Below are 13849 nucleotides of genomic sequence, written 5' to 3'. Positions count from 1 at the left end.
CTTAGGAACCTTACTGGTAGGCCACAGTCTTGTGGCAACACACAGATTGACAGAAATGGGTTAATTTAAAAAATGTAAGAGCTAGCTAGGAATACACTAGAGTCATTAGCTAAATAGTGTTGTAATTAATATAGTTTCTGTGTGATTATTTGGGTCTGGGTGGCTGGGAAACGAATGAGCAGTCTCCTACTACAGGTTGCTTTTCTAGGGGACCTGGGTTCAACTCCTAACACCTACATGGTGCCTAACAACTATTTGTAACTTCCATTCCAGGCACTCTGATTTCTTCTTTTGGCTTGACAGGCACCGCATGCACTTGGAGCACAGACATCCATGCAGGCAAAACATCCCTACACATAGTAATAAATTCATTTTTACAAATTAAAAACATATTAAGTGGGAGTTTGTGGGTTGAAGTATTTCACCCCAGGAAGTGCACTCAGGCGATGCACTGTACACGGACTGTGTTGGCAAAGTGGAGCGATCCCTTACCCGTGTTAACTTAGCACACTGTGCTACTTTTAGGGTTTATTATCTGCATCGCCAGGGTTAGTATATTTGGCTCTTTGAGGACCAGGGTCGTGTTTCATTTGCTTTCATCTCCACCAATGTCAAAGTGAAAGACTCCATGTCCAGTGCCTACAACAGCTCAGTATATGACAGGCCCCGTGTTAGATAACTTCTAGATTTTTCCTTACTTTGTTCTCCAAGTGGCACCAGGATCATTATTTTGTTTAATGTGTGGGTGCACAGGTGAGTACCTGTGCATGCGTGTAGCTGCTAGAGGACACCCTCAGGTGTCATTCCTATGAAGGCCAAATAATTCCCTTGAGACAGGGTCTCTTGGACTGGAGAGAGAGCTCAGCAGTTAAAAGCCTTGGCTGCACTTCCAGAGGACCCAGATTAAACTCCCAGCACCCACAGGGCCGCCCACAGCTGTCATCTATAACTCCAGTTTCAGAAGATCTGACACTCTCACACAGACATACATGCAGGTAAAACACCAATGCACATGAAATAGAAATTAACAAAATTTTAAAAATTATATATATAGAAGACAGGGTCTCTCGTTGGACTGAAACTCACCAATTAGGGCAGTGAGCCCTGGGGATTCTTCTTGCCTCTTCCTCGCTGGTGCACCACCATGCATAGGATTTTGACAAGGGTTCAGGGGATTGAACTCTAGTCCTTGTACTTGAAAGGCAAATGCTTTAGTGATTGAGCCATTCCCCGACCCTCAGGATCATGCTTCTTCCATGCTCACAGGGCAGAAATAGCCACTTAGCTGGTGAGTGGGGTAGTGGTTTTAAAAGATACTTGTGGCTACCTGGATGAGCATAAGCCAGCTAAGCTTGCTAGGAGCTAGACCGTTGGCTGGGTACTTTATAAATACCATCTCATTGTCACTTTTCAGAATCATTCTGTGAGGTGTGCCCTGCTATTTCTAGCTGACGCCAACAATTCTGAGTTGCTAAGTAACTTACCCAGGAGCACACAACCAGTACATGTCAGACCAGGGCTTTCCTTCTGAGCCACAACACTGTCTCGTATGCTTATCTTAGGAGCGTCTAATCAGAAGTAACAGGAAAATGAAATAGTATTTTAAAATGCTACTAAGACATCTGTTCCCTTTCAGACACACACACACACATACATACACACACATACATACATACACACACACACATACAGACATACACACAGACATAGATACACACAGATGCACACATACACAGACATAGACACATAGTCATGCAGATATATACACAGAGGCACAGATAGACATACAGACACACAAATACACACACAGACAGACACACACACACAAATGAGAGATGGGGAGACCTACACACATCCCAGGTGCTGGGGGAAGGAACTAAGGCAAATTATTTTGGAACCTATTTCCTTATGTGACTGACTACCCATTAACTCTGACGAAGAACCAAGAACTAAGGAGTGCTTATAGATTCGTGGTGTATGACCAAGGAGGTTAGCCGCATGCAGAGTGGCAGTTCCTGTCTTCAGGTTAGCAATTCATGACCCAAGTGATTTTGAACCTGACCCACCATGTTTTCAGCAGAGTGATGTTCATCTATTAAAAAGGTATTTAAAGAGGTGACTCACGTCAAGGGCATCTCGGGCACCCTGTGCTTTGCCCCTAATATAGTGTGTGGCTCATTCTTCACATAGCTCTGTAATGGCTTAATTCATGAAGGGCTCATTTCTGCACCACAAGGAGCTAGCTCGTGGTTCCATGAAGTCTACCAGAGACATGAACTCATTCATTTATTTACTCTAATTTTCAATAAACGCTTTGGGGCTCTTAGCACGGGTTAGACTGTAGGGTAGGGGCTCTGAGCACAGTACTGAAAGATGCATTTTGTGTTCCCTTCGTGCCTTGGAGAAAGCCTGGAGACTTGACAGAAATCGGAGATGAATTCAGCGAGAGTTCCTAGTGTGGCTTGTTGGGACAGGGCCTGTGTGTGGCGGGCACTGGGGAACGCTGTGCCAGGCCTTAAGCAGTAGGCCCTGGAGTTGGAGCTCTAAGGTTGTTCATGGGCGGTGTAGCTGACAAAGACCACGCTGCAGGAAGCTGTTCATGAAGGGCTGTTCTGTTACTTGCTTTGGGTGCTGTGGCTGGCATGCCTATGAGCTGGGTTAGCTAGGTGACCTGACCATGAGAAACAGTGAAGAAGGGTTCTGCCTCCTGTTGCTTCTCCATTTCCCCATGTGATCAGCCACTGCTTTGGAGCACGGTTGAGCTATATCTCCTCTGGCTGTATCAAATCTATCAAGTCTCTGCTGATATAACTGAAAGGCTACATGCTGACATGCAGCCAGTTTGGCAGGGCCATTGGAAAGACTTTACTAAGGGAGCTACTGGCATGCACCTTCCAAATGATATCTAGACACCCTGATAAGAAGGCAGGACACCCTGCCTCCTCTCCCTTTGCTTCTGCCTTCTCTTCCAGCTTCCATTCTTGTTCAGCTCATCTCTGTCCTGTCTTCCCTTGTGGTGACATGCACAGGCCAGACCCCTCCTTTTCATTCCTTGACCCCATCCTCCTTCAATCTTTAAAAACACCTATGTCATAGGAAGTTTCTTTGTACTGACCAAGCTTCATTCTCCTCAGAATGATCTCTGTCACTACCTGACACTCTCATAGACTGTAAGTCTGGGTCTAAGTCTTTTTTGTCTTAATCAACTTTATTGAATTATAACATACATAAAGATGTATCCGTTAAAGCATACAGGATGGGGAATTTTAATGGACTTACATAGTGTTACACTAAACATCTTTATTAACCTCCAAATCATTAAAGTTCATAATTTTGTATTTTCTGGAGCTTTATGTAAATGGAATGAGGCAACTGTTTTTGGCACATCTCAACAATCTTAAAATCGTATGTGTCTTACAGTGAGTAGCTACGGCCATGTTTCTTTCCTATCTGTCTTAAGTACAGAGACAGTATGTCTTACAATGGATATCATCTTACAGTCAATATCCAGTTTGTACACAGACACACCCGTTGTATACAGGTTTATGTTCTTGTGTGCTGGTAGTTGGGTTTCTAGCCAGGCAGAGTTGGAGAGTTAGCTGTGGGAAGTGGATATCTTTACTTTGCCGTGTAGGTTACCATAGCTCCTATAGCTGGAAACTGGCCAGAGTTAAATACCGCAGAGAATAGCAATGGTGGATTTCAGAGTTGTTTAAAAATATGACTGAGCACACAAACTCCGAGACAGCACCTTACCAAGTGTGTCCTATTACTAAGTTCCTAATGAAGGAGGAGAAAGCGATACAACATCGTTGAAATTTGGGAAATGAATTCACTGTATTGCTACAAGCCTACAGTGCTGGCTGCTTGGGAGGCTGAGGCAAGGGGACTGCAGGCTCAAGGCCCATCAGGGGCAGAGTAAATTCAAAATGAGCTAGGCGATTTATCAAGACTTTTCCCTAAAATAAAAAATGAACAAGAAGGGTTTGGGAATGTGGCTCAGTAACAAAGCACTTTCTAGGCATGTATGAGGCCTTTGGTTCAATTTCCAGCACCAAAGAGGAGGAGCAGGAGGAGGAGCAGGAGGAGGAGGAGGAAGAGGAAGAGTAGTTTAGAAAATGGTTTTTATGACAATCTCCCACTTAAAGATCCCCAGTTTATTAGAGGCGATTGTCTTTTAAAATCTCAACAACACTCTGAAAAGAACTTTATGGCTTTGAGGTGTGACTCTAGAGCTCTGTGGGGCATCCTCTGAGGTGTGACTTTGGGGCTCTGTGGGATGGATGTGTAACTCTGGGGCTCTGTGGGACATCCTTTGAGGTGTGACTCTGGGGCCCTGTGGGGCATCCTCTGAGGTGTGACTCTAGAGCTCTGTGGGACATCCTCTGAGGTATGACTCTGGGGCTTTGTGGGACATCCTCTGAGGTGTGACTCTGGGGCTCTGTGGGGCATCCTCTGAGGTGTGACTCTGGGGCTCTGTGGGGCATCCTCTGAGGATGTTCACATGTGTAAAAGGCTGGTATCTGGAGTAAGCAAAAATGAAAAGAATGCAAAAGATAGGACAGTATATTTCGTCTGGTCTGAGGAGAACCCTGGAAAGGATGGGGCTGCTCTTCATGGGTCCTGAGCTACCCAAGTACTTTCCCTCCCTAACTCTTTACAGCCTGACGAGATGGGTGTGCAGCACCCTTTCACAAGCAGAAAGGAAACCAGCATGAAAGTATGCATATGTTAATCCTAAGGTGGTGTCTCCCTCCTGGTGGAGAGTTGACTTTGGCTAAGGAGAACTTCATGCCCCACCCACCTGCCTCAGAACTGTAGCCTCCCACGGGGAGTGAGCCAGACACCTTTAACCAACCGGAGCAGGCCATGCAACACTGGATTCTCTAAAACAAGGAGGAGGCCCCTGCGAGAATCACCCCAAACCCCCAGCACATGGAGGGGAGAGGAAGTCAGAGGAGGTCTGGTAGGAATCAGGCAATACCAGGAACAGTGTGTAGGCCTCATTCCCTTTTTCAATCTCACTTGAAAATTGATCATATGGTATGGTGACTGTTTTCTTGGTGTTCATTTCTATGAATTTAGTGCATACACATTGCCCTACCACCACCATCAAGACCCAGAGTAATTGGATCATGCCATAGAATTTCTCACGCTGCCCCTGCACAGCCACACCTGACCCAACCTACAAACCCTGGCGATCTACTGATGTGCTATACTGATAGCTCTGACTGTTTGCGAACATCTTTTCCTTTAGATATTCCCCCAATCCCCTTTACTTAATTTTTCAATATTTATGTATATACCTCCATCCTCCAGCACCAGCAGACTTTTCTATTTTTTATTATATTTAAATTTTTTTCTTTTATATCTGGATGCAGTTTCCCCTCCCTCTATTCCTCCCAGCTCCTCCCCACATCCTCTCCCTTCTGGATCCACTCCCTTTCTGTCTCTCATTAGAAAAGAACAGGTTTCTAGGAGATAACAACAAAACATGACAAATAAAAAATAGTAAGATAAAATGAGAACCATCATATCGCAGTTGGACAAGCCAAGCTAAAAGGCTGATAGAAGAACAAAAGAACTCCAAGAGAAGGCATGAGAATCAGACACCCACTTGTCTACACATTCAGGAGTCCCGTAAAAGTCCTAAAAATAGTACATATGCAGAGGAACCCGGTGCAGACCCCTGTAGGCCCTGTGCTTGCTGCTTCCGTCTCCGTGAGTTCACATAAGCGTTGCTCGGTTGCTTTCGGGGGGCCTTGTTCTTAGCAGACTTTCCTATGGCTGCGCTGTGGGTTTACTGTTGCTGTTGCTAACGTCTTAGCTCCTGATGGGTACCAGGCACTTGCGCTAAGCTCTCAATATGCATCGTCGCATCTCAACTTCACGATGACCTTATGCTGCATGCATACCATTATTACCTCCCCTTTACAATGCCGAAACGGAGGATGGCAGATGTTAAATGACTCGCCTAAGGCTTCGCAGCTAACAGATATTAAACCCCAGCACAAAGGCAGCTCCATTTGACCAGAAATCCTTGAATACAGTTAGCAACGAAAGGGGGAATGGGTTATAGTTAGGAGTGGGTGCATCGTGCGTGCACCGCAGCAGTGACACTCAGGACCCCGTGTTTATCCAAAGTTGTTTGCAGATAAATATGAGTGAAGCCGGAGACTCACCCGTGTCCCCTGATTTCTCAGCCACAGCCTCTCCCTTCTTGAATCTTTCCACTTGCTACATATGGTCATCCCAGGTGTCGCCTGCCTGCTGTTTTGAGGGACTGGAATGATTTAATCTTTTTGCTCATTTAGCAAAACCCACCATCTGTATCACCGCTTAGAACACACCTAAGACCCGAGAAAGGGGCTCAATGGCCTTGTGGTTTCTGCCCGACCTCAGCTCCCTCAGGTGCTCTCTGACCTCGTTTTTTGCTCCTCGGTTGCTTGCAACAGCAGCTGAAGAAGTTTCTGTGACAGAGCCACCTGGTCTCTGTGTGGTGACAGCAGGTGTGTTCCCGCTGATGTGGGGTGTGATTGCCACAGTGCTTCACTATGCAGAGAGAAAGTCCAGCCCTGCGAGACCCAGGGCGGTGACACTTGTGTTGGGGAAGAGAGAGAGAGCGGCAGAGAAAAGAGAAAATGCAAAGTTAAGGAAGAATCAGTGTTGCTTGGGGGGTAAACCGGATACTTGCTTTCTGGGTATGCTTTTAAAATTTTAATTAGTTTTTTTTTGGGGCGGGGAGGGATTCAGAGAAGTGAAGTTTGTGAACTCCCCCCCCCCCCCTTCGCCAACTCAGAGCTCCCTTCCCTAAGGGTTCTAGTTCTGGAAGAAAGCTTTCAAGGCCAGCACAAGCTGGGAAGTACCATACCTGAATTATGGGCCACAGATCATTCGGAACAAAACCACACGAGCCAGATAATCAGGGCACCAAGAACCATTTTGGGGTGGCACCTAATTCACAAGGGGGTGAGAGAGGGCGAGTAATTCTGAGGAGAAAGTGTTGAGTCACTTCACCAACAATCCCAGCTAATATTTATTGAGCATGCAACGCGAGCCAGTCAGCGCACGAAGAGTTAATGGGCGTGACTCATTTCTATCTCTCAACAGCCCTCTGAGGTAGGCACTGCCATTATCTTCAATTTCCTGATGGAGAATTGGAGGCCCTGAGGTTTATAGTGACTCAGTCAAAGTACACAACCATGGAGGGAGCAGACTCAGGGTTTGGGTTTTTAATTTCACCAAATCTCTCTTCCTTGTCTTCATTCAGAAATGTCACTAAAACAGAATGAGAAGGAAGAGAGATAAACTCTTTGGCAACTTTTGAAGGCTTATCCAATTCCTTTGGCTTGGCTGCGCTGGGCTAATACCCAGAGGGATTTTTATCATAAGGAGCCCACCAGAGCTCCCCAACTCGGTGGAATAATTGCATGTTGTAAGAGCCCGTAGCCACTTCTCAAGTTTTCTTTTTATACAATCAGCTTGGGAGGGATTTAGATGTGTAGGCACAATGGGCTAATTTTTCTCTCTCTTGGGCTGGCAGCATGAGGTGTGACTTTTGGTTCCACCCTAGCATACTTGCTGGCACAACAGGCATCAGGCCTCTTTGAGCCAACAAAGAGATCTTGATGAGCTTGTTTGGTGGATGAGCCTGGGCGAGCAGAACAGACTTTGGGCTTAAAAAGCGTGTGAGTAGGAAGTTAAATGAACTCTGTCAGCCTGCCAGGCTATGAAGGAGGCCTATGAAAGAGGTGTTTTACAAAATGGTACCCTATGACACCAGATGATTTTCCCTGCACAGGGGAGTACTTAGGCTTAGTATTACTATGGTCTGGGTTCACCATAGACTCATGTTTAATAACAATGCCTGTTCTGCTTTCCTGCGAGGGCTATCACTCCTGTGTTTTGCAGAATGCCTCATGTATGGCAGGGCACAATAAACAGCCAATAGTGATATTTACTACGATAACGATCGTCCGATGCCTTTCATCTAAGGCTGTCATAGTGCTTTGCAAACATTAATTAGTTAGGTGTCAAGGCGGCTCTAGGTTTTTATAATACATTTTCCCATTTTACAGAATTTTAAATTGAGACCCAGCCAGCTTAAGTGGCTTGTCCAAAGTCATAGCGCGTGTTTAAATTAATGATAATGATGGTGCTTTGTGTTTCCCTGGCCGATGTTTTCCATGGTGATGCAGCATGTTGCAAAGATAATTTCACAGTGTCTTAGAGAAGGGATGGGATAGCAAATATTATTGGCTGTAGGCTCGGTTGGATAAACTGAGGCAGAAAGGGCAAATAACCCCAGGGGATTTGACTGACGATGCGAGTCCACCCTCAGAGTGCAGCATCCGTGCCTTAACTGGAAGGCATGAAGGTTTCATAGTTACAGGAAAGATAGGTATACTTCTGCAAGCAGAAACAAGCTGCAGGATGCCACTGCCTTAGCATCCAGGAATGGGTTTGTTCATAGTCCCATCAAGAGACAAGAGGCGTGGGATGAACTCTTCCAAGAAAGAAGTGAAAGAATGGGGTGACAGTGGTGGGGGCTGCCAGCCCTTCTCTTTGAAAAACATGTTTATGAACTCAGATTCTCTCTAGAAGCATGAACCCTGAAGGACTTGAGTCCGTGCTTCAGCCCTGATGACAGGCCTGGGTCCGGGGTGGCTTGGTGAGTAGGCACAGACCCATCACTGTCTTCTTCGTCCTAGGTTCCACGTCCCCGCAAAGAGGTCCAGGGACACCCACTCTCTTAACGCCTTACTATTTTCTGCTCTCAGTCCCCCTTGTGGAGGAGCACTCTGTGAATGTTGAATGGTGCAACCCCCTGGCAACTGCAAATACACTTTCCTTAGCAACGGGGAGAAAGAGGAAAAGCTGAACAGAAGTAGGCAAAGCTTACAGGGGCCCTGCCTCCTTCCAGGCAGCATTTCCTTAGTGAATGATGACCCTCTCCTGAAAGGCAAGTCAGACTTTTATAGGCAGGGGGAGAGAAGAGGTTTCCAAGTGTTAAAAATTCAAGGGCCCTGCCAACCCTGACACTGATATCTTTTCTCTTCACAAGGTAGGTTTGAGTAAAGTTTGTTCTCCACCCTACTCTACCTTTGCAGGTCTGTGGGTTCTGACTGACTGAGGAGACTTTCAGAGGAGTGAGCGCCCATCCCTTTCCCGGAATGTGTTCACCTACAGGTGCACAACAGCAATAAAAAAAAAAAAAAACTTCAGCGAAGAAGCCAGGCCAACTTCCCGCTCTCATTTTTTTTTTTTTGAATCTTTACACACAACCCTACCACATGGGTGGCTTAAAGGTGCAGTGAACTCCAAGAGACTGACCTCTCAGAAGAAAACTTCAGGAAACAGCTGTGAATGCAGACTGCAAGCCTCTTCTGTGTGAGGAGGGAGCCCAGTGCCAAATGCTCCCATCCACCGCTACTCTTCTGAGCAGTCCTGGGACCCTGCAGCAAGCATTAAAGCTTGCTTTAGGCCAGACTTCAGAGTATACATCTTGGATGGCCTAAATATGCCAACAATCTAAGCCATTGCTTAGAACATTATATGTGTTCTCTTTGCTTTGTAGAGACACATCAGTACTGTGTCTATACACATCTACTTGATTATATATCCTAACCTTTGCCATTGATCAGTCCACATACATAGACACTTCCCTCCTGCGTGATTCTGAGCAGCAAGTATCTCGATAGCTTTGAACAGATTATGAGTGATTGTCCTTGTAACAGCACTTTATGATAAGGGATGGGAAAACAGATTTAGGTAAAATTCAAGCAACACCTGACATCCGCAAACTTCTCCGAAATCTCAAAACCAACCTGCAGTTGAATTTATTTTCTTTATTTCTCACCCCGGAGCAGTTCCCATGCACTGGTCTGGCCCCTTAGCAGCAGAAGTGAAAGACCAGAAAACAATTATCTACAAGTTCTTCTTTCATCGTTCGAGAACTAAATGAGAATGTAGCAAGCATCAGAAGTTCTGTTTTAGATGAATTGTCAGATGGATCAGAATTCCCATTGCATCTCAGTAAATTGATCATAGCTCCCCCAGCCCATTCTGGGGAATCATCTCCAGCACTCTGATGGAAGTCTTTGTACATGAAGGAAGTAGTCTGCTCCCTAGCTCTCAGCATACACATACCCAACCTCCAAATGCACATGATATTAGCAACAAGTTTTCTCTTACCCCATCCATGTGGATCCTGACACTGGGCACCAGCCGGAAAGGGCTGGCCTGTAGACTTCTGGAACTGGTCTTGGTTTTCCTGTTGTCCTGCAAGGTCAGTATGCGAGGCCTGCGAAAGGAGCCCCCTTTCCAGGAGTTCTGACCCGAGCGCACACCATCCAGCAGGCGTACCAGCAACAGGTTGGCTGGCAGAGCCTCGATGCTGCAGAACACCAGGGTCCGGCATTCCGGGCACCTCAGTTCCTTGTGGGCCTTGAAAATCCTCTGTAGACATGGTTTGCAGAAGGTGTGCTGGCAGGGGAGGACTTTGGCTGTGACATCGAGCTTTTCAAAGCACACAGGGCACTCCAGGAGATCAAGTAGCGTCAAATCATCCATTTTATTTTAAAACTCCCGTCGGACCTGGAGAAGTAGAGTTCTCATTGTAGGGGGCAGGCGAGCCGAGGGGGTAGAGCCGGTCTTTTGGGAGCATCAGAATTTCCTGCCTGTTTGAAGGAAGGAGGAAAAAAAATGTGACTGCCCCGAGAGGTGTGTCCCACCTACATGGAGGCAGTGTCTTGAGAGGCAGCTGCAAGTACTTTGTTCCGGGAGCTTCAAATGACTCATTCTGATTCAGTCTTGCAGGTTAGAAGACTTGTGCCTGCTGCCGGGATCAGAGGGAGTTCTGCGCAGTGACGAGGGCTCACTGCCTCTGAGTGGAGAGCCCAGGCAAGGAAAGGAAAATGACCATCTCGGGCCGGGAGCCACTTCTCTACTGAAAGGACAGGAGAGGAGCTTTCTCTTGCCTGGAGCACAGTCGACTAGTATTAACTCAGACCTAGGCCTGACAATACACTTTCTGGGAGGATATCCACCTACCTCCTCCTCTCCCCCTCCCCCAGATGGGCTTGTTTTCTCTCTGCAGCACAAGCGGAAGGGCTTAGGAAAGTGTTTATGGAATCCCATGCAGATGTAGACTTCTTCCCCTCCAGGAGATCTTCCTCCCCGAGTTTGTTCTGGCAATATTCAAGAAAAATCCCTGCTCCCCAATATTGTTTTGCCTTAACTCTGTCACCTCCCCCTTCTCTCCTCTCCATGCCTCCCTCCGCCCCAGTTTAGTGCAGAGCCGGAGACATTCTTTCTCCTACCAGCTGAGGTCCTGCGGCCTGTTTAGTTGCTCTGACAATTGTACTGGCTGGCTTTCAGCTTCAGCAGAAAGGAATTCAGGCTTGTGGTCATAACCTACAGAAACTCAAAGGAAGCAGCATGAACAGGCTGTGTGTGTGTGTGTGTGTGTGTGTGTGTGTGTGTGTGGTCCGAAAACAATCCTGGCTTTACAAACAGTTTCATTTCAGATGCCTGAAAACCAACTTTCGGGTTTTGAGAGGTCTCCCGGGTACGAGTCAGCCACGCCCAGGCTCCGGTGACCCGGGACACCGCGGGTGGGCTCGGCTGGAGGGCCGGTGGCCCTCAGCCCCTAGCAGAGCAGAAGTGGGGTGAGCTGAGCAGGGCCGGCGCCTCGGGGTGGCGGGGCAGGGTGGGGGTGGGGGTGAAAGTCTTCTCCAAAGTTGCCGGCGCGCTGAAGTACGTGGGACCACTAACCTTGTGCCTATAATTTCAGTTGCAATCGGCTACCCTCTTTCTGGGCTCAGCTGGGGCTGCTCCTTCTAACTGGCCAGTCTCCTTTCCTCCCAGAGACTGGTGCAGCAGGAGCTTTGAAAACTTCCATAAAGTTCTTCCAGTTTCAAGGGATCACCTTACCCAACATTGTTAACACTGTCGCTGCCAGCAGCTGCCTGACAGCCCACACGCCGGGGCTGACCCATCCTTGATACCAAGCACTGAATTCTTTGTGGACCTGCTTTCCCCACTTCCTCCCCTATTCAAGCAGCTTAAAGTTGCTTAATTAGAAACATGCCAAGTGCCCATGCTTATTTTTAAACTTTTATGAGGATTTCCTGAGAAGGTCAAACATATTAATGATAGCTGTGGTTCAAAGATAAGTCGGCCTCTTATAAAATACTGGTCTTAAAAGTGATAATCACTCCTTGCGTGTTGAGATGAGAGAGGCTTCAGTAATCTTTGGTGCAGTTTCTTCCAATTTAAAAAAAAAGTGGGATGTGCATGCGCATACTTTGAAAATCAGAGCACAGGAATGTCTTTTAAAAAGGCAAAAGTAGCTGGGTGGGTGGTAGTGGCATACACCTTTAATCCCAGCACTCAGGAGGCAGAGGCTGGTGGATCTCTGTGAGTTCAAGGCCAGGGTGGTCTACAGAGCTAGTTCCAGGACAGCTAGGGCTGTTACACAGAGAAATTCTGTCTCAGGGAGTGGTGGTGGGGTAATGACCCCAGATCTCCTCTCTTTCCTATAGCCATTCTACACTCTTTAAATGATGCTAAAGTGCCATTTTTTATTTATCAATAATGTGTTCAAGTTGCAAATCAGTCCAATTGAGCAAGTAGGTGATGACATCACATCACAGCAGGGTGGTCTCCTGCTCATGTCAGCTACTATTCTAAATACTTCACCTGTATTGCCTGCTTGACCCTTTGACCAACTTGGGGACACCACTACTGTTTACCTTAACCACCCAGATGAAGATGATGAGACAGGCAGGAAAGGTGGTCATGTGACCAGTGTCATCAGCCGGAAGGCAGGCGGTCAGTGTTCTTCACTACAGCGCCATGAAATAAGCAGGCTTTAAGAGAGGGTTTGAGGACACCCAACCTCATCAGGGATGAGGACAATGGCAAGAAGTCAGGAGATAATGACCCAGATTGACCAATCAGCATGCCTGAAGATGAGGCAGCTGTGCCCAGAGAGATCAAGAGATTCTCTCAAGTTGCCTGGCGAGTGAGGGTAAAGCTGCAACTAGAAACTGGGTCTTCTTCCTTCCCGCCTCCTCCACCACCTCCTCCTCTTCCTCCCCCTCCTGGTTTCTTATGGCTGGGTGTGTGCTACACACCAGTAACCCTAGTAGTGGGAAAGCAGAAGCAGGAGGATCATGATTTTGAGGTCATCCTGGTCTATATTGTGAGAATCTGTCCCCCACCCCAAATACAAATCAATTTTCCTTTCTTTTTTTCTTTCTTTTTTGTTCCCTATTCTCTTTTTATCCATCTATTGAATCTTCTTATGTTTAAGCTTAGGGATAACAATTCTTTGGTGGGGGAGGGGGCCAGGGATTGAACCTAGGCACTCATACTTGCTAGCCAGGATTTTACGACTATTCTAAATGCCCTGCCTGACAGTAATTCTTTATCACAGGAAACCACTTCGACATGGCTCCTTGGGAAATCTTAAGAGGAGATCAAGAAGCCTTCCGTTGATGGTCTTTCTTGTGTTCTTCCACACCAGTTCAAGAAAATAAAAAAATCAAACCTGCATGAATCTCAAAATGAAGAAGATGCCTGGCAGGAGCAAGTGTAGTCTTCTCTTCTGGTCTCAGGCCTTAATTCCCACATGTGCCCACTGCAGAGAATTCTTTCCAAATCCCCACTGAGTTTCAACAGAATCCCACCCCATTCTGCATTGCCATGTCTGCCCACGAGGGCAGCTCTCTTCAGATTCTTCAATCTCATTTCTGCTCAGCTCCTCTGTGCCCTGCCCTGTAGACCCCTTGCCTTCTAGAAAGTGTACTCCAACAGAAGCTTCTGTAGCAGGGTTTTGCACTGT

General features: G+C 46.8%; 1 protein-coding gene across 2 annotated transcripts in view; it reads right to left on the bottom strand.

Annotated features, from left to right (window-relative positions):
- Positions 1-11906, bottom strand: part of Sh3rf2 (SH3 domain containing ring finger 2) — a 104084-nt gene extending 92178 nt beyond the window's left edge. The window contains exons 1-2 of one of the 2 annotated variants that reach the window (XM_050162792.1): positions 11776-11906; positions 10195-10679 (exon numbers count right to left, since the gene is read on the bottom strand). In XM_050162792.1, coding sequence (XP_050018749.1) covers positions 10195-10572 — 378 coding nt within the window. In that variant the 5' untranslated portion in view covers positions 10573-10679; positions 11776-11906. Of the gene's footprint in view, positions 1-10194; positions 11449-11775 lie in introns of those variants that run through there. The other variant, XM_050162784.1, reaches the window with a different exon arrangement.
- Positions 11907-13849: the final 1943 nt, after the last annotated feature.

Source organism: Alexandromys fortis, unplaced genomic scaffold (assembly GCF_014885135.2).
Source record: "Alexandromys fortis isolate MF-2015 unplaced genomic scaffold, M_Fortis_MF-2015_v1.1 scaffold_17, whole genome shotgun sequence".
NCBI lineage: Eukaryota > Metazoa > Chordata > Mammalia > Rodentia > Cricetidae > Alexandromys > Alexandromys fortis.
This window is presented reverse-complemented; position numbering and strand designations above follow the sequence as displayed.